Here is an 18,518-nt window from a genome sequence, read left to right on the forward strand (position 1 = left end):
CGCTAGCGCCGCTCGTATTGTTACGTGACCGTTGCTGAGCCCACGATGGTCACCGTTTGTTGTGAGCGATCCCCACCAGCTCGTCGCTTCCTGAGATTATGAATGATTAAGCAGAGCATGCGTTGTTATTCCAAGTGGCTCAGCGGTAGAGCAAGCGGCCCGCAATCGGAGGACTGTGAATTCAAATCCTGGTTGGTGGCTTTGATTCAGCTCATCATCCCTCTCGTGGTCCATGAATTGAGTTCCGCTCTGCGTAGAAGTCAACAGTGGTTGTCCTGAGGATAGGGGATACCTCGATGTTAATTACCTCGCCTGATATGCAGGAGGTCGTGGGTTCGATCCCGACCCTGACGCTGTATATTTGGAATTAGCCTGTTCTCCCTCTTGTGGTGTGGATTATTCTCCGGGTCCTCCGGTTTTTCAATTCACATTTAGAATCATGCATTTAGAGTAGTTGGCTGCAATTAATTTCCACATGCTAAGCCACTTCGTTGAGCTATCATTTGTGGCCAGGTCGCTTCTGAAAAAGAGCTATATAGCTCAGTGGGCCTTACCTAGTAAAATAAAAAGTTTAGTTTCAACTCACCCCTTCCATAGGAATGTGGAATTTTCACAACTGGCTTCTTTAGGGCTGTAAACGGATGATGAGCACCAATGCCCAAGTGCTCATTTGAGCAGGAAGTCGGTCTCTCTTAATGACTTTTTTATGTGTTACGTGTGATCACGGATTTAGAGGATGCGCAATCCCCAAACAGCTGTGCTTAGATAATCTGCAATGCGATTGCACTGATGGCGTTTCGTATTTGCGGTGGTATTGGCGTCGCCGCTCATGAAAAATGTAGATCCCTGTGTCGAGTCTGTTGAGTGCTTTTGAGTGCATTCACACTGTCCAGAGATTGTAACCTCTGTTAAAGGACTGCAATGATTTGCCACTCCCTCCCCCTTGCATGGGAATCCTCCAGTTTCATTCTGTTCGTGTTTATAAGGCACATTTATGCCAGTCGGTTTATTTGTTTATTCAGGAAGGCCTTGGTGCATTTCAAGATTTTCAGGAAGATTCCTGCTTCAAAATGTTTGATCGATTGCTCTTCAATGGGTGTTTTGCTGCATGTGGGAGGAAACCAGACTACCCAGAGAAAACTTACCGTGTGTACGAGGGGATCACCCTCAAAGGTCCGCAGGGATGGGTTCCCGAACCCGCTTCCTGTACTGTCGTCCCCTTTCCACCATATCACAGCTCCAGCTGGTTTTGGACTTTCACAATCTCTGTGTGATCCATCGACCTTCGCCCTAAAATCGCTGGATGACAGGCATCTATAGCGATGAGCTATTAAGCTCTTTTTCACAGACGACCAGAAGATGAGAAACGGCGCAGCCAAAAACCACAGGGCACATCGTGCAAAAGCGCCCGACGCTCGGCCCATTCTCTGGTGGAATCTCAGACGTTCGCAATACCGCTCCCGTAGCCCTCAACGGGCTCACGACCAACATAGACATAGAACCCTTGCCAATCAACCTGCCACACGGAAGGAGAGGAATTGCGATGTGCTGCATAAAATCTAAATTGGCCGCTCTGGATCAACCGTCTCGGCGCACGGCATACGCTCCTACCCCCGTGCAGTGGCCCGCATGTAGGGTTTAATGAGCAGGGCAATGAGGATTTATTCTGTCGGCAGTGACCCCTGCAGCCCCGCCTAGCGCGGCTGTGGAAAGGCGGCGATTGAAGGCAGCGCCGGCTCGGCGGCGGTTACAGCGTTCTGCCGAGAGGGCGAACGATCTCCCGACTGTCGCATGGGTCACGGCCGAATTCCTCCATCGAGATCGTTCGCTGCCGTCTAAAGGGAGGACAGGAAGTATTTTTGTTTATTTTAATTAAAAATGAACGAGGAGCTAGCATGCCTGTCTGTTAAGGGGGGGGTGCTTCAGAGGGGAGAGGTGGCCGGGTGGCTTCAAGGGTCAGAATGCTGGGCTGGCACCGCTGAGATCGTGGGTTTTGAGGTTGGGGGCGACCAATGTTGATTAAACTGGGTTCTCAAGTGCCGTGTTGAAAACGATACAAATATAAGATAAAAGAGAAAGGTAGTCTGCGTTTCTTCGGAGATTTGACGGCATGAAAAAAAACCTGGAATCGGCAGCGCCTGGGCTGCGTTAATAAATAACTGAAATTCATAGGAGCGACACTCAAACATGGCTGCAATAGCACGCCTGCGGTAGTAACCGGTGCAATGAAATATGATTTTGAAGATGTTTTTACCACAAAAGGATAAGAACATAACTTTTCCTAGTTTCTGTAGGCCATTGTTTAGTGCATGTTGGCAAGTACCTAGTGCCATTTTGAACACATTATACGCCTACCCTCTGCAGCTTGCACCGACTACCGGTCGACTTCCACATCCAATTCAAGTGTTTGGTGCATGCCGGCAAGTACCTAGTGCCGTTTTGAACATATTGCGCCTAAACTCTGCAGCTTGCACTGGCTACCGGTCGACTTCTGCATCAAAATTCAAGGTTGCTCTCCGAACCTACAAAGCACTGCATAGTTTGGCCCCTATCTACCTGAAAAATGGCATCTCCCATCATCGGGCACATACAATACAATCTGTTCAACTGGAAGGGCAAGACTTGCCCAGCTCACGATTTTTCACCCGACGCTGGGGGGCGGCTTTGTCGAGCGCAGCCCCAGAGATTTGGAACACGCCCACTGCCACCAGACATCCGAAACGCGCAGAGTGTCTCTCGGTTCCATTGTCCATGCAAGAGATATCTTTTCACACTTTCCTGCCCATAAAATCTAAAATAAAACGAACTGCTTCTTTACTTAATTGTTTTATTTACTACTTACCTTTCTTATGCAACTCGTTGCGCACGGTTGCACTTTATTTGGCGCGTGGCAGTAATTTACTTTGCACAGTCGGTGTTAGCTGCTGAGGTCGTGACAGGTTTCATTCCGGTTGCTCAATGCCCCCCGTACCGTTCCCATTGTGCTGTAATGGGCACTGACGCTCCCTTTAGTAGGGGTGATATTGGCACGTAAAATAAAAGACTGATTAATTGGTCGTGCCTGTAGGCAAGTGCCTGGTGCCTGATGGCCAGTGCCGTGTCCCTGCAGTTTTTTAAGCATTGCAAGTGGCTGATGTTTTTCACAAGAACCCAAGCACACGCCCGTCAGAGCCAATGGTCTTCTATGTGCTATGACAAAGGGCCATTGCCTGGAATGTCGCATCTTGTAAATATGTTTTCATTTGAAGTCTGCTGAGTTATTGACGAATGTGCCAGGTTTTTTTGTTGTTCGTGCTTATGCACCACTGCCAATGCAGAATCACACACACACAAAAGAACATGATATTTCTGCGATAGTTACTACATTGCGAAGGCCACATCATGTTGTATTCATTCATCCTCTTGGTTCCACCACCACCAGGACATCGTTCGAGTGCTATGATGGCACCCCCCAGAATATACCACTTTATATTCCTTTCCTTTTCATTACGAGTGATTCTTCAATATCATGTTGGTTTGTTTAAATTTTCAAGTTGATTTTGGTTAGCCAGGTGAGAACTCAAGAGACTAGGATGAGTCTCATTTTGCAAGAGTGGCCAACAGTGGCCTGGGTCACCAAAATGTCAATAGAAAAAAACAAGCATTAGTTTGTTTGACTGCTATCTCTCATGCGCGGGTGGGAAAACATACTTGCCCGTAGGACTTATCCGAACCACTACTTAATTTTATATGACCTCCAACCACATGGGACCGACCAATTCAAAACGGACCCACAAAAGATATTCATCCGTCCATGCAAGCATCTTGGTAGCACTAATCAGATACTGGAGGGTGAAATGTTTGAACCTGGAAACAACACTGCGTTTCTAATTATAGCGGCCTTCATCACTTCTGTCGCTCCATGCGGCCTCTCGCAGTCACGTCAGTGGCTGAGCTGTGCGCATTAACGTGTGGTTGCCCACCAATGGTATTTGAAAGTCCTCCTTCGGTAAGGGATAGGTTCGCCACTCCTGCTTCAGTGGATCAGCTGATAAAGTCGTTCAGTGGATGATGGCTCGTGTGTGTGCGCGCATGTGCGTGCTCGCGGCAGGTGGAGCGGGAGAAGGCGGCGCTGCTCGTCACGTTGCAGGAAGCGCAGCGGCAGCTGGACCACATGAAGGGGGCGCTGTCAGAGCAGCGCGAGCGCATCGCGCGCCTCTCCGAGCACTTGGGCACCATGAAGCAGCTGCAGGCACGGGCGCAGCGTGGGCGTGAGCCGTCGCAATCTGGTACGGTCACGCAATGATCGCCAGCTCCATCACTTAATCGCTCACTCGATCACCCAGTTTCATCTCGATCTTGCTGTCGGCGACACTCTTGAGACTCATCCTTGTCTTTTGAGTTCTCACCCGGTTAAACAAAATCAACTTGACATGACTTGGAGTCATGTAATCGAACACTGCCGGCTCAGTTCTGTAAGCAAGAGATCAGCACCACCTTGTCTTGATGCTCATTTGAGCAGGAAATCACATTGACAGTTTTCGTTTTCATACCATACTGAACTTACAAAATCCCTGCTTTTAAGACACGCAGCAAATTCCATCGCTGCATTCGCACTCATCACTGGGCTGCCGTGTGCCTTTCGAACGCTGTCGCAGGAGCCACCAAGGACGAGCGGGATGGAGCCGTGGAGGAAGGCGATGGATACTACGAGGTGGACATTAACGGGCCAGAGATCCTGGAGTGCAAGTACCAGGTTGCGGTTATGGAGGTCAGCGACCTGCGCAGTGAGCTCAAGGTGAGTCGGTCAGTTAGGCTTTGTGGTTTTTTGCCACTGTTTATATGTCAATTGTGCTACTGGCATCTTATTGAACAAGAAATTTGCAGTTGGAATTAACCATCAAGGTGATGTCACAGAACTCCTTCTGAGATCTGTTCAAGTGGCATCTGGTCCACTTAGTAGAGGGTAGCATATATCCAACCGCTCTATCCTTGAGAACAATGTTTGTCACTTGATAATAACCAAATTAAGTGCAGAACCAATTTAGTGTGATTTTTTTCTGCCATCTGGGATGGTGCTGTGGTGTTAACGGTCACCTCACTGGACCCGCAATCCGTAGGTCGCCGGTTCAATTGGATCTCCCGGCGCGGCAGTTGAAGCTATGGGCTAATTTTTTAAATGCGCCCCCCCCCATCCAACTATGAGCATACAACCACAGTTAGTTGACCAGAAGGCCGCTTGTGGTGGGGTGAAGTGTGGGTAATCCCACCTCTTCTAAGAACGTTTGGCCAGCATGGAAGTGTAGACCAATTGCCCTCTCGTGGGGCTTGGATTCCACCACCATGACCCCCGATGGGGCATAACGGCCAGCGTCGGTCCTGCGGTGTAAGGAGGCATTACTGGTCATGCTAATTTTTATGCATTGGCTTTTCCTGTTTTGTCATTATTCGCCTTTATCATAGAGTGTTCTTCATTTTATTGGCATTTCGAGTGGAATTGTCGTTGATATTGTTATTATCAGCTTTCTATTTCGCTTAGATTCTATCTATACTTGTGAGTGTAGTTTTTATTTTTACGTACAGCGCTTGGAGATATTTCGATATGAAAGGCACTTTATAAAATAGAGGTTATTATTATTAATCAATGCACGTCTAGTTGGGGGCTCTTCTGCCAACAGTGGCGTGATCAAGCAATTGCAAGACTGCACCCTTACCTTTCGTCTTTGTGTGCCGCCGCCGATGGCGACGACAAAGGTGACGAGAGAGCAGTGCACGGAGGTTAAGGAGCGCTGCGTCGAGGACAAGGCCAAGTTCGAGGCGGAGCTGGAGCTGCTGAGCGAGCAGACGACGTCGCTTAAGGAGGCAAACCGAGCGAGCGGAGAGAAGATCTCCGCCCTGGAGAAGGAGCTCAAGGTAGCGGCCGCGACACGGCCCGGATACGCAAGCCCTACCCGCTTATGTTTTCGCAGTGCGACGGCGTTCTGGGGTTGCGCCTTGTGTCGTTTGTTTGGCACGGTGTCCTCGGATGTGTCCCCCTCCGCGTGGGGGGGGGGGGGGGGCAACCTCACAAGGAGTTGTAGAGAGGCATTGGCATCTCTTTTGATGATCGTCGATGCGATGACTCGACTCATCAGGTAACACGAAACTCGCTGGGGGAGAAAACAAAAAAATAAATAGGTAAATATGGCAGTTGTTGTGGTTTTTCAACAAAATAGAGGAATGTTGAAAAACAGGCACATTTTTGGACAATTTATCTACGAGGTTTTCGCAGGAGATTGCATCCAACATCATCAGCTCTTAACTAAATCTCAGCTCTCCTTGAGTGAAAAAGCTTGCTGATCTGGGTCCTGAAGTAGGTTCCATGACATCAAAAGGACAGTTGTGCAGGTTAAGAAATATTAATAATTTGCGTTGAATGCTGGTTGATTTGGTGTGATTGGCATTATACCTACACTGTCTTACGCAAAATAAACTAGTTATGAATAATAATATTTGTTGTTACGGCCTGCATATAAGAGACGGCAATTCTAGGCGCCGCTTTAGCGACGCGATCGACTGGATTTCCCTGCACAAGGTTACGAATAAAACGAGCCGAGCCCTCTTGCCAGGTGAGAGCTCGGATTGCAGGTCTGGGCACCCGCTGTGATTTTTATTCCCCCCACCCCACCCCGGCGGTATTTAAATTATTTAATTTATTTTAATCTCTCCTAAGGGAGCGGGAGTGTGGGTACAAAACCTTCCTGGTCGAACACAGGTCCATGAATTTTTTAAGTCGAGAACCATCAAGTCGAGAGATGGAACGGACCCAGAGGTTATTGTGTCTCTGCAGAATGGGTGGTGGTGGTCGTGTGAGTGTGTGTATATATTTGTCTGTGTATGTCTCTGTGTCTCTGTGGAGCAGCATTGTAGTTGTGAGTAGCTTGCTACATTACGAACCCAGTTACCCGAGTTCGATTCCTGCTCATGGCCAACACCAGTGACGATTATCTGAATCGATCCTGGGCCTCCCGTAGGTCAAATTAGTACCTGATGCAGTGTGTAAACATCGCCACTTGAGAACCAAAGGCAGTTTGGCGTGGTGCTGACCACCCATCTCCTCGTGTGCCCTGCCAGCCTTAGGTGTACGTAACAGCACTTGCCCCAAAATTCTGTGAAGCCTATATGGGGGTTTTTTTGTCTTTGTGTATGCCATATGTATCTGCGTCTCTTTATGTCTACACAAATGAAGTGCGCACCGCCTTACTGTGAGTCCCAATGTACCGATCCTCCAAATAAACCTCATTACCTCTGCCTCCCCTCCTCTCCTCCGTCCCCTCCTCCCCCCCCTCCTCGCTGTTGTGCTGCCAGCGCGCGACCAAGACAGCGACGGAGAGCCAGGGCGGCCTTAATGTGGCACAGGAGGAACTGCTGTCGCTCAGCGAGGAGCTGGCGACGCTCTACCACCACGTGTGCATGTGCAACAACGAGACGCCCAACCGTGTCACGCTCGACTTCCACCGGCAGAGCCGCGGCTCGCGCGGCGGCGGCGGCGGCGGCGCCGGCAGCGGATCGGCGGCGGCGGCGACCGCCACCAAGATGGCACGCATAACACGCATGCTCTTAGCAATCCAACACCTCCGTAGACTTCAGAGCCAGTCCGGGGCCACAGGAGCCGCTCCCGAGCTGGCACGCGTAACGCACAACACGGCACTGACTAACTCCCCTCCCACCCCCCCGCACGCACGCACGCACCTGCACGTCACTCGCTCACTCGCTCGCGCACTCACTCGCTTAGTCGCTCACTCACGGGCCACGCAGTGTCCGGCCCTGCACTCGCTTTCTGCGTGTGTGTGTATCACTGCCTACATCTCTCTTGGCTTGCCTTTCTTCTCGTGCTGTTTATGCATTGGGTTTGTTTACTGGAAGTGCAGGACATAACTGAAAAATTGGAAACTGTTTTTTTTTTAACTTGTGATTTCCAATCTTATGTAAAATGTCAGTGCAGATGGGCGTGTAGGCTGATGGGGATAGTAGTGTAGTAGGAGAATCTCGTTCCTTTGAATACCGGAGTATTTCAGGACGCTGTAGAGAGCCATTCGCGTACACATGAGCGGGATTGTTTCAAAGAAATGTGTCCGTCTCTGACACGTGGCCTAGCACGATGAGAGTGTCGGTGGAGCCACCGCACTGGCAGCTCTCCCTCCCACCACCCTGCCCGGCCTTCAACCTCACCATTCAGCTGGTTGTGATTTAAGCCCATCCAGTAACAATAATGATAAAACGCAAGTAGATTTTGACAGATTGGGACATTACCGCAATGAACTGCACTACAGAAGCTGCCACATCTGTCACTGTAGTTGTGATGGTAACTCAAGCTGAATAAATAACAGGTACTTACCCATCCACTGCTGGATGAAGGCTCCAAGATCTGAGCATTGCGGGGTAGGGCAGAGGATAATGAGCATCCTCCCACTAAGCGAGCTTTAACTGGGGGAATTGGCGCCGCACCGTCTCAACGAGCGATTGACCCCATGCTTTAAATTTCCAACAGCAGTTGCCGCACCAGGGACCACCGCTGATTGCGCGTGTGCGACATCTCCGCTATGCCCTCCCGCCCCCTGCCAGGCCGCCGACGGCAAGTGCTCACCGCTGCTGCCTCACAAAGCGGTGAAGCCGCACGAGGGAGGAAGTGGTGGCTCGGAGCCAACTGCGGCCGCACCGTCGGGTGGCAGGGAAGGAGGAAAGGGCAGCACAGCGCCGGCCGCCGCTGCTGCCGCAACCATCGCCACGCCGTGCTGCCCCGTGTCGGAGACGATCGCCGATGGGCCTGGTGAGTCGCGGCAAACTCATGTCACCACTCACCTGACGCTCACCACCTCCTCCGATGCCTCCGGCTTCACCCCGCTCATCTTCATCCTAACGACCTCCAAGGCCTCTTCCTCGCCCCTTCACTTCCTCGCCCTCACTGTGCTTCCCCTTCCACCAACTCGTATTGCCACACAGCGGTTCACCAATCAAACCTCTGCCTCCTCGTCGTCATTGTCCTCCCGCCACCGGCGCCGGCGTTTCTTATACGAGCGCGCCCGCGCCGAACGCGCTTGCGTTTCCGCAGGCGTGGAGCCCCTGCGACGGGAGGCCATGACGGTGGACAGCCTGGTGGGGATGATCCGCGACCAGCTGCGGCACCTGCAGCGCGCCGTGGAGCGCGCCGCCGAGCTGAGCCTGCAGCGCGCCGCCGCGCACGAGCTGGCGCCCACGTGCGACCGCGACAAGGAGGCCCTAGTCGAGGAGATGCTCAAGCTTAAGTCGCTGCTGAGTACCAAGCGCGAGCAGATCGCCACTCTGCGAACCGTGCTCAAGGCCAACAAGCAGGTGGGCTCGCCAAACATTTGTTGTTGCTGGTGGTTGCCCAGGTAGTGTTGGTGGTGGTTTGTTGGTTGGTTGGTTGGGTGGTTGTGGTTGGCCAGGTGCTGGTGGTGACTCTTGCTGGGTGTGTGAGTGGCACTGCAGGGACAATGTCATGAGATAAATTATGTCGTGGCTGAGAGCATATTTCCTTAATGGTGGAGTCGGCAGCCAGGCCTGAGCATTAAAAGCATGCTGACTGAGCAAAGTATTTATCACCACTTAAAAATTATCATCTGGTAATAATCCTGTCCGTTTGTCCATTTCTCATCCGTTGCATGATGTGCGTGTGTCTATGTTTCGCCCATTGTAACCGCGCTTTGTGACGCATCCGCGAATTTTGGTAAAAACTGTACAGTTGTCCGTACTTATAACTTTTAATCACCCTCTTTCAGCTTTGCGACCTGGTTGTCGGTCACCCTGATCACCCACCCCCTCAAGGCTATAATAAACTCAGGCAATTGTTGCCAACGATCATGGCCAGCATTCGTTCTAAAAATAAAAGAACAATTATAATATACCCAAAATGGAGGCTCCTCTGATCCCTGCTTTTACATGCGGACAACCAGAAATAATGCTTCCAATCAGATCACAGATAACATGATTACCCAAGACTTGATTCGAAGTTTTCGTGACTGCAAGAATTACTCTTTGTTTTTTTCGGTAAAGTCACGTATAAAAAATATATATATATAAAACCGGATGTCCGGGTGGCCACCTTTTAAAAGTAATTGACAACAACGAAAACGTAGTCTATTACAATATCTGTTTGGTGAATCGGCTGTACGTCCCGGTTGTCGTTAACCGTATTGGTGGTTGTCGCCACCGAGCAGACGGCAGAGGTGGCGCTGGCGAACCTGAAGAGCAAGTACGACAACGAGAAGTCGATGGTGACGGAGACGATGATGAAGCTGCGCAACGAGCTGAAGGCACTCAAGGAGGACGCCGCCACCTTCTCCTCGTTACGCGCCATGTTCGCCACGAGGTACCCTCACACAGAGTTGCCCTTCCCTGCCCTCGCACCTTCCCTCTCCACCCGGTCCCGCCCTTTCCCTGCCCTTATTTATGCTGACTGGCCCGGCCTGTCTCGGCCGCCGCTCAGCGCTGTAGAGCCAAACACTTTGACTGGAGCCCTGAAGCTAGCACTGCAGCCGATCTGTGGCTCTGAATCAATTCTATCCAAAACCCTATCCATACCCATCTGCTTTCTTTCGTAATTAATTATTGAGTTGAATCGTGAAAATTCATGGAATTGCTCTGGGACGCGGTGAAAGAGTGCTGCTCCCCAGTGTGGCTGGTGGGGTCACTTGAAGCGATTTCTGAAGCAGTTCCATTTTATCTTCTTCCACGGACCGGTTCTCCGCACCTCTGTGCGAGGGATCCGAATGGATTCATCGTCTCGTGCCATGTCGCCAATGGCACGATGGAGAACAATCTTGGCGAAAAAACACAAATAAATTTTTTTAAGACAATTTAGATTTGCGTTCAACTGAAGTCCTGAAACCTTCTGGTTGGTCCAAGCTTCTGCGAGATGACAGCCAGAGCGGGAGAGGACATCGATCACGCCGTCGGCTCCCCCCCCCGCCCTCCCGGCCGTTACTCCTGCCACCGCGCCGCGTGTCTCGGAGCCCTAATGCGCCTGGCGACCAGCTGGCCATGGCTGTTAAATGGAACCGCTGACAGTTCCCTGCCAACAGTTTTGTTCACTTGGAATGAAGAGCCACGGTGTGACCGTGATTCGCTGCTTCTCTCTCAGTGACCGCGAAACCAGCTGTGGAAATTCTATATTCCTTTGGCGAGCGTCGGTATACATCCTAATGTCACTTAAAAGCAACCGCTCATGGTGTCCCTGCCAATATATTTACTTGACTTCAAAGCTAAGAATGTTTGAAGGAGTGTGGGGCGATGCCACCCTTTGTGGGTGTCCCTGAGCTTCTTTCTGTTAGTCCATTGCTCCCTTGGCCCTTGTGGCATGGCCGTTTCCTTTACCGGCATCTCCTTGGAGCGGTCTCTGCACTTAATGGAGCGGTCTCTGCACTTAATCCAGCAGTCGATTGACAAAGAGGCTGTATGTAATGGTGACGATCTTGTTTTGACCCATGGACGTTACACGTGAACCGAGAGTCAAAACTCAACGAGTCTCCCTGCAAAAGCGAGCGTCAGGAAGTGTCGCACGTCTTCATTTAGTGGCTATAGGTCAGGTGGCGGAAATTCTGCATTCCTATGGCCGGGGACCAGCATATGCTTGAATGCACCTGACAGGCTGCTGGCCATGGCTTTCAAAGCACCATTAACACCGTCCTTGGCAAAGTTTTAAATTGACCGCGAGTCTTTCCACTCCTCTTTGTTGGTTGGCCCCCTTAGCTATGTTTCTGGATCTTGAGCCACCCGTTCCACGGTGACAGCCGCTGTTGTTGACTTGGCATGTCTTGGAAGAGAGGGTGTGTTGAGCCTTAATCGGACGTAGTTGGCTTATTCGGTTGAAGTTGGGCTGCAGGTATCTGTGTGCTGCTGCTGCGTCTGCTGTTGCATGGTCCGGTTACATTTTGTGCACCTCGCTATGCGGTGAATTGTCACGATTTGGGTGTCGCAATTGGATTCGAAATGCGAGTCCCTTTTTGTCTCATTTTTATCGTCTCGTTTGTGTTGTTGCATCTCCTGCTTTCTTTTTCCTTTCTCATTAGTAGTTTTAATTTTTTTGCTTCATTTTTATCATTCGCATACAGTTTTTACAAATTGTAAATATGTTTTCACGTGCACGACTCGATGCATTGTATCATGAACGTAAGAATCTTCTTTTATCCATGGATGGACGATACACGCCGAGAATTTGGTATACGGCTCTTATATAATTAGATTTTTTTACACGGATGATCCCATTTATACAGTTTCACGGCTATTTAACTCGGGGGGGAACTACGATGCGTGATCACAGCAGCGCAAAGCTGCAGGCGTTGTGCCGTTGTCCATCATGGTAGCGTGCCTGTTTGACGCTTGGCAGAAACGCTGGGCGGGCCCGGTGAGTTAGCTTGGGACCTCCGACCACGCCCGCTGTCGGTGCCTGTCGGAATAACTCGAGCCTGCATTGTTTCTCCATGTGGTGCGTGTGGCCTGCGCGTGCACACTCCACCCACTGCCACCCGCGCCGCCCCCGCGCACGTTTTTCGCGAGCATCCCATCTTCCGCGAGCTTGCGGCGAGCGCGCGTAGGTCCGCGTGTCGCCCCCCCATCCCGCCCGGGTCTCCGATCATCTCGAACGCGCGCTTGCGCTTCGCTTGCTCACATGCTCGCGTGTGCGTGTGTCTGTGCGCGTGCGTGTGTGCGCGCGTGCGTGTACGTGCGTTTGTGTACGCGTGCGCGTACGCCCGACCACCCGCTTGCTTGCCTGCCTGCACCCGCCCCCCCGACCTCCCTATCCCCCCCCCCCCTCCGACTCCCGCCTTCACCCCCACGGCGTGACGACAGGTGCGACGAGTACGTGTCGCAGCTGGACGAGATGCAGCGGCAGCTGGCGGCCGCCGAGGATGAGAAGAAGACCCTGAACTCGCTGCTGCGCGCGGCGATCCAGCAGAAGCTGGCGCTCACGCAGCGCCTCGAGGACCTCGAGTTTGACCACGAGCAGACACGGCGCGGGAAGCCGCGCGCCGGCGTGCGCGCCAAGGCCCCCAACCCCAAAGTAAGTCAGAGGCACGGCGCCACGGCCGACGGTGTCACCGCCGCCGTGCAGGCCATGTTTGACGCGTCGGCCATCGACGGGGCAGCGGTGGTGGCCGCGATGGCGGCGGCTGAGGGCGGAGCGGTGCAAGCGGCGACGGCTGGTGGCAGAGGACGGCCGCCGGCCCAGTCAAGGCCCAACGAAGGAAAAAACGCACGAAACAATACGAAAGTGGAGAACTCTTGAGTTTTATTTATTTTAGTTTACGTCCTTTTATTTTGCCTTTTCGGTGAAGTGTACATAGAGTGGCGGCGAATATATTGTGGCGCGTCAGAGTGTGCGGGTCGCGCGGGTGACCAATGTGCTCGCACCCGCCATGTTTGTTAAGTAAAACGTTTGAAGGTCACCTCGCGGACTGTGCCTTTCTTCCCCGAACCACAAACACCCTGCAGAAGTTCCACGTACGTAAGTTCTACTCTTAATGCATCCCCAAGGCCGCAGGGGAGTACTTTTTGAGAAATAACTTGAAATTAACGCCTTTTTTTTACGACAACTGCACAGTTGTATTCCATTGTATTTTTTGCAGTTTCATAGTGTTGAAATTTAAATTACCGGAAAAAGACGATTAAGTTGTGCCTTAACGGACTTTGGCATTCTGCAGTCACCGGCACAAGGGTGGAAGGGTGAGGAGGCCGGAGGCCGCTTGGCCGATGAATTATTTGGACAATTTAATGATTGCCTCTGTCGTCGATGATCTGGGATCGCGAGCCGGCCACACAGCGAGCGACTCACTCACCCTGTTAACGCGCGATCGCTTCCACTTAACCCTCCTCGTGGCCCGCACCGACCGCGATTTCTAACCAAATTAATGCAGTGACGCCGCCGCTCGGCGGCCGCTTTTAACCTAGGCGGCACACTCCACTGGCGCGCCAGCGTGTTTCAGCAGCGGCGAGTGGCTTTTGCAGTGGCGGCGTTTCACATGGGGGAATTTTAACCATGCTGACCCAGCCTTTTCCGCACGCCGAGTCTAAATTTGGCCCGCGTGATGCGGAGTTGCAACCGCCCCCCTCCTCCGTGCCCACTCCCTCCTCCCCCCGCCCCAACCCCCTCATCTGCCTCCGCGTTATTAGGTGTCCTCTTTGTGGAGGTTGAGTTAACGATGGAGTGGAGTCCAGCTCAGAGGGGAGAAACAGAAGACAGGCTGGGATCAGCTGAGAGAGATAGCAGGCAGCCAGAGTAATAAGTGGCCGAGTGAGTGGGAGACTGGCTGGTTGGGTGAATGGCTGGGTGGGTGGGCAGGTTGCTCATGTGTTTTAGTGGTTGTGTAGTACAATCGATGGGGGGGTTGGCTGGTGAGGATCTGAGGGGGTGAGTGACTGCTGCTCAGGTAGCTAAGCGATAAGCTAGGTGAATGGTTAGATAATCGATTGGCTGGGTGGAAGGCTGAATGCGTGTCTGGATTGGTTAACTGGCTGTTTGGGTGATTAACTGCGTTATTGATTGGATAGGTGGCTGGGTTGGTGGCTGAATGTTTAGCTCTGTGTTTGGGTTACCAATTGGCTGGGCAATTGTGTCGTCAGGGTTATTGGCTGGGTGGGGAACTGGATTGGTGGCTGAATGATTAACTTCGTTATTGGCTGTGTTATTAGTTGGCTGTCTGATTGGCTGGGTGGAGTGGGTGGTTGGGTTACTGGTTGAAAAATTTGCATAAATGATTGGCTGTGTTATTAGTTGGCTAGGCTATTGATTGGCTGCCTGATTGGTGGGGTGGTGTAAGCAAGCAGCAACATAATTTTCCCCGCAATCTCTTTGTGCATTGCCGTGCAGCGTGGCAAGAATTCCGGCACGCTTCAGCGACAAACACTGCAGACGCAGGCCCCATGTGGCAATCCGTCCTTCTGGCCACTGCCCCAGGGAGTGGGTGGGGAGAGGAGAGAGGTCCCACAGGTCACCCCCTCCTCCCACTGGCGCTCCCCCTTTCCCCCCACAATGCAGCTGTTGTCTCCCCCCCCTACCCGCCCCGCCGCGTTGTGCTGTCGCGTTGGGTGAGCGCCACCTCGCGTCGGCATCTAATCGCCCGTCTCTTAATGGACTCTACGTAGATTGTGAGCAGTCTTATCCAACCCTGTCGCCACAGTGCAGCACAGCAGTAGAGAAGAGGCCGTCTCCCAGTAACTACAGGTAAAGGAACACGACTGCGGGGGGTGGTGGGGAGGAGTGGGATAGCATTTGATTAAACAAAACACAATTGGGGGGTATTGGTAATGTCATTATGGGGAAAGATAAGTAAAAAAAAAATGGGTTCATGCAGAATCGCCGCTGGGGTTGATACTGTTTGCTGGGACGGGGCCGACCGGCACTGGAGGTCACGGTGCACGGGGCCGACGTGCAATGCGGTGTTCGGCGCAGTGCGGCGTGCGGCGGCCCGAGAACCGCCGTGCGTTATTTCTTCGCGGGCACGTGTGCTCTCGCCGCTTCGTAAATATAGCGGCGAGCGCACGGTGGCGGCGATCTTGTGTGCGTGTGGCCCGCGCGTTATATTTACACGCGTTTTTAAAAATAAGAGAAATTAACCTCGCGCGCTCGGCCGCCTGCACTTGCACCGCCGGTCTATTTCGACCTCCCTGTATCCAGGGTCACAGTTTGCACACGGGTTCCCAGTGCCGAGTCACGTTGCCCCCACGTTGCTTTCCCGCGTTGATCAGCTCCGTCCATTTCACCGTTTCGCTTTCCGCCACCGCCATTCCCCAACCCCCACGCCCCCCACCTTTGCATCAGGCCCTTGACGTGGATCATTCCGCCATGGACGGCACCGCAACATCGGTCGCCGTCGATAAACCGCGCTGACGACGGCGCGAGCAGGGCCGCGAGCCGGCCGCTCGCCCGGCACGCGGCAGTGAGCGCGACCGGGAGACACGAGACGTAACGCGCGACTCGGCCAGAGTGTGGCGCGGGCGGATTGTCGGCACGGCGGAGTGTCGGCGTCGGTCGCGCGGCAACCCCCAGGCGAAGGCGGGGGCGGGCTCCCGCGCGACCGGCGCCAGACGGCTAAAGCCATCGTGGCACTCGCCGTGCGACGCCGTTCACGCGGCACAACTCACGCGGCACAACTCACGCGGCACAACTCACGCGGCACAACTCACGCGGCACACTCGACTCCGGGCACGGCTTTGGCGCGGTTCGCGTGGCGCCCCGACCGTGGCGCTTGGCGTGCCGCACCTCATGGCTGTGCATGCCGCTTACTGCATGCATGGTCTGGCAGCTACTGCGCGAGCAGACAGACGTTCCTGCAGCTGTGAACACGTGAGCGGTGCGACCACAGGTGACGTCGTTGACCACAGGTGACGTCGTTGACCACAGGTGATGATGTTTCGGTCCTTGCGGTGCCCACATGCTCACTGGGAAATTGGAAAGGAGCGGATTTCTCGCTGGGCCACAGATGTTTGACGACAGCTCGAGGAATGGCACTCGGGACAGACGCTGGCACTCGTCGTTAAAGCCTGGAATATGTCGGGGTGGCCGGGTGGTTTAGGATTTTAAAGACAATGAGCGGTCACAGCTGAGAGCCGAGGTTCTTGTCCTCCCTAGTTTCAGCCGCCTGTGATTAAATCTCGTTCGCAGGTGGAGCGAGTAATGGCCTTGTTGCCAATGACTGCTCACACAACAACAAAAAACATCACATTCAATGAGTTTTTCACCTGATTTCGCAAATATATGAAGTCTGAGAATAAAAATAGTATATATCTCTGAAAAAATCTTGTTGTATTGACATTCGCCCCATCTGAGCCACATCAAACCTGGCCCAGAATGTGGATAAGTGGCTTCCGTAGAAAGAGAGCGGTCCTGCGATGGGATTTTATGGGGCTTTTCTGTAACACAGGGTGTCCACTGCTATCTACGAGAATTTCGAATGGAAATTCCTTAACCTGGTGAAATTGCACTGCCGGCAACAGTTGGAATTTAATTGAATTTGTTACGAGTCTGGTATTTAACCTCCTGGCACTTGCCAGTCATTCAGTAACCGACGACGATGATTCTGTACGCCCAGATGAAGAGTTTCAGCTTCATCATTTTATAATTGAGTTCACGGCCACTACCGCCCTGCAGAATAATTGCAGACAATCAGGACCGGCAAAGTCAGGCCTGCTTGAGAGAGCTCGTGCAAAAAACATTGGTCGCTTTCCAGAGATAATTGAGCTGACTGCAGGGCTGTCACGGGACAATGGTGCTGTTACACCTCAGCCCTCTATTGATTGCGTATCACACCTCCCAAGTTGGGTCGGCCAAAATCACACGGATTTGTTTGTTTGCTTTGGCTGCGAGTCTGGTTCAGTTCCCAGCCGAGCTTCCGAATCGATGCTGCCCCGAAAAAAACGCCTGATTACACTAAAAATTAAACGACATTTTCCTTGTGATATCCCCTTGGCAGCGGTCCACAAGCACAGGCATAATAATAAATTAACAAACTCGTCAATAACATAACCCGAATAGGAAAAAAGATACTGTATATTTCACAGTTGACGTTTCAGGCAATAGTCCTCTTTCATAGCAGAGCTCAATGATTATAAAAAGGTTGACACACTGGCTGACCTGATTGTAATATAATTATATTACGATCACACACAGGAGTATGCCTCTGCAGTGTACGGTCTCAACAAATGGGCTTGCGATCCCGGCTATCACCCAAATCCTAACGAAGAACATGCCAGCTGATGTCCGAGTGCCATTGTTTATCCGTCGCTCGCCTCGTGTGATGAACGTATAGAGGCAAATCGAGAGGTGTCTGATAGCAGTAAGCTGACCCCGTTTTCAGTGAATCGGTGAAGGTATATTGTGTAGCATTGTGAACAACCCATTCTCACCCATGGGGCCGTGGCGGACACGTCAAGGCTGGACTGATAATAGCTCACCACAACACCACATAGGCACATTTTATTGTTATGATTACAAAACTATCACGTGTTATTTGAAAGTACCATGGGGCACATGGGTTGCTGGATTCATACTTATATATTTACTGGAGGGGGCGGGGTGTGTGTGGTAAGTGGTGGCGTAATGGTCAGCACAATGTACGATGAATCCAGTAATTTGTGTTCGATTCCCGGCCACGGCTAACATCAGTGGCGAGCGATATCTGAACCAGTTCTTATACATAGACGCATATACACACGCGCACACGTGTGTATATGTGAATATATTTACTTGTATGCAGTTCAGTGTAAAAGCCTTCACGTGTGTATATCACGTTACCTGTGTCGCCCGCCCATGTTTGCATTGTTTTTCACAAGCCTTGTCTGCATTGATGAGGAAACCAATATCTCAACCCTCGCTCTCTTCATCGCATGCCGGAAGTCCCTCGTGTCATCGGCATCGTCGCACTGAAGAAACACTACCGCCCTGAAAAATAGCGCTGCAGGCAATCGCCAGCCATGACACCCTGACCTTCAATCCCACCCGTAAAATGTAAATGAGCCAAAAATCATACAAAAGGTTGGGAATT

General features: G+C 52.1%; 1 protein-coding gene and 1 long non-coding RNA gene across 11 annotated transcripts in view; both read left to right on the plus strand.

Moving 5' to 3' along the window:
* The window catches only part of LOC142929378 (uncharacterized), a 205,530-nt gene that overhangs the window by 171,219 nt on the left and 15,793 nt on the right, over positions 1 to 18,518 (plus strand). The window lies entirely within an intron of this gene.
* LOC116947403 (protein bicaudal D homolog 2) overlaps positions 1 to 18,518 on the plus strand; it is a 55,826-nt gene that overhangs the window by 27,739 nt on the left and 9,569 nt on the right. Inside the window, exons 5-14 of one of the 10 annotated variants that reach the window (XM_076070669.1) lie at positions 4,091 to 4,268; positions 4,638 to 4,777; positions 5,734 to 5,892; positions 7,327 to 7,644; positions 8,584 to 8,788; positions 9,071 to 9,330; positions 10,197 to 10,348; positions 12,829 to 13,039; positions 15,156 to 15,199; positions 15,797 to 15,940. In XM_076070669.1, coding sequence (XP_075926784.1) covers positions 4,091 to 4,268; positions 4,638 to 4,777; positions 5,734 to 5,892; positions 7,327 to 7,644; positions 8,584 to 8,788; positions 9,071 to 9,330; positions 10,197 to 10,348; positions 12,829 to 13,039; positions 15,156 to 15,199; positions 15,797 to 15,940 — 1,811 coding nt within the window. Of the gene's footprint in view, positions 1 to 4,090; positions 4,269 to 4,637; positions 4,778 to 5,733; positions 5,893 to 7,326; positions 7,645 to 8,583; positions 8,789 to 9,070; positions 9,331 to 10,196; positions 10,349 to 12,047; positions 12,795 to 12,828; positions 13,040 to 15,120; positions 15,200 to 15,796; positions 15,941 to 18,518 lie in introns of those variants that run through there. The other 9 variants (XM_076070670.1, XM_076070671.1, XM_076070674.1 and 6 more) reach the window with 9 other exon arrangements.

The sequence above is a fragment of the Petromyzon marinus genome, chromosome 30 (genome assembly GCF_048934315.1).
Source record: "Petromyzon marinus isolate PM22_M1 ecotype Great Lakes invasive population chromosome 30, UKy_Petmar_22M1.pri1.0, whole genome shotgun sequence".
NCBI lineage: Eukaryota > Metazoa > Chordata > Hyperoartia > Petromyzontiformes > Petromyzontidae > Petromyzon > Petromyzon marinus.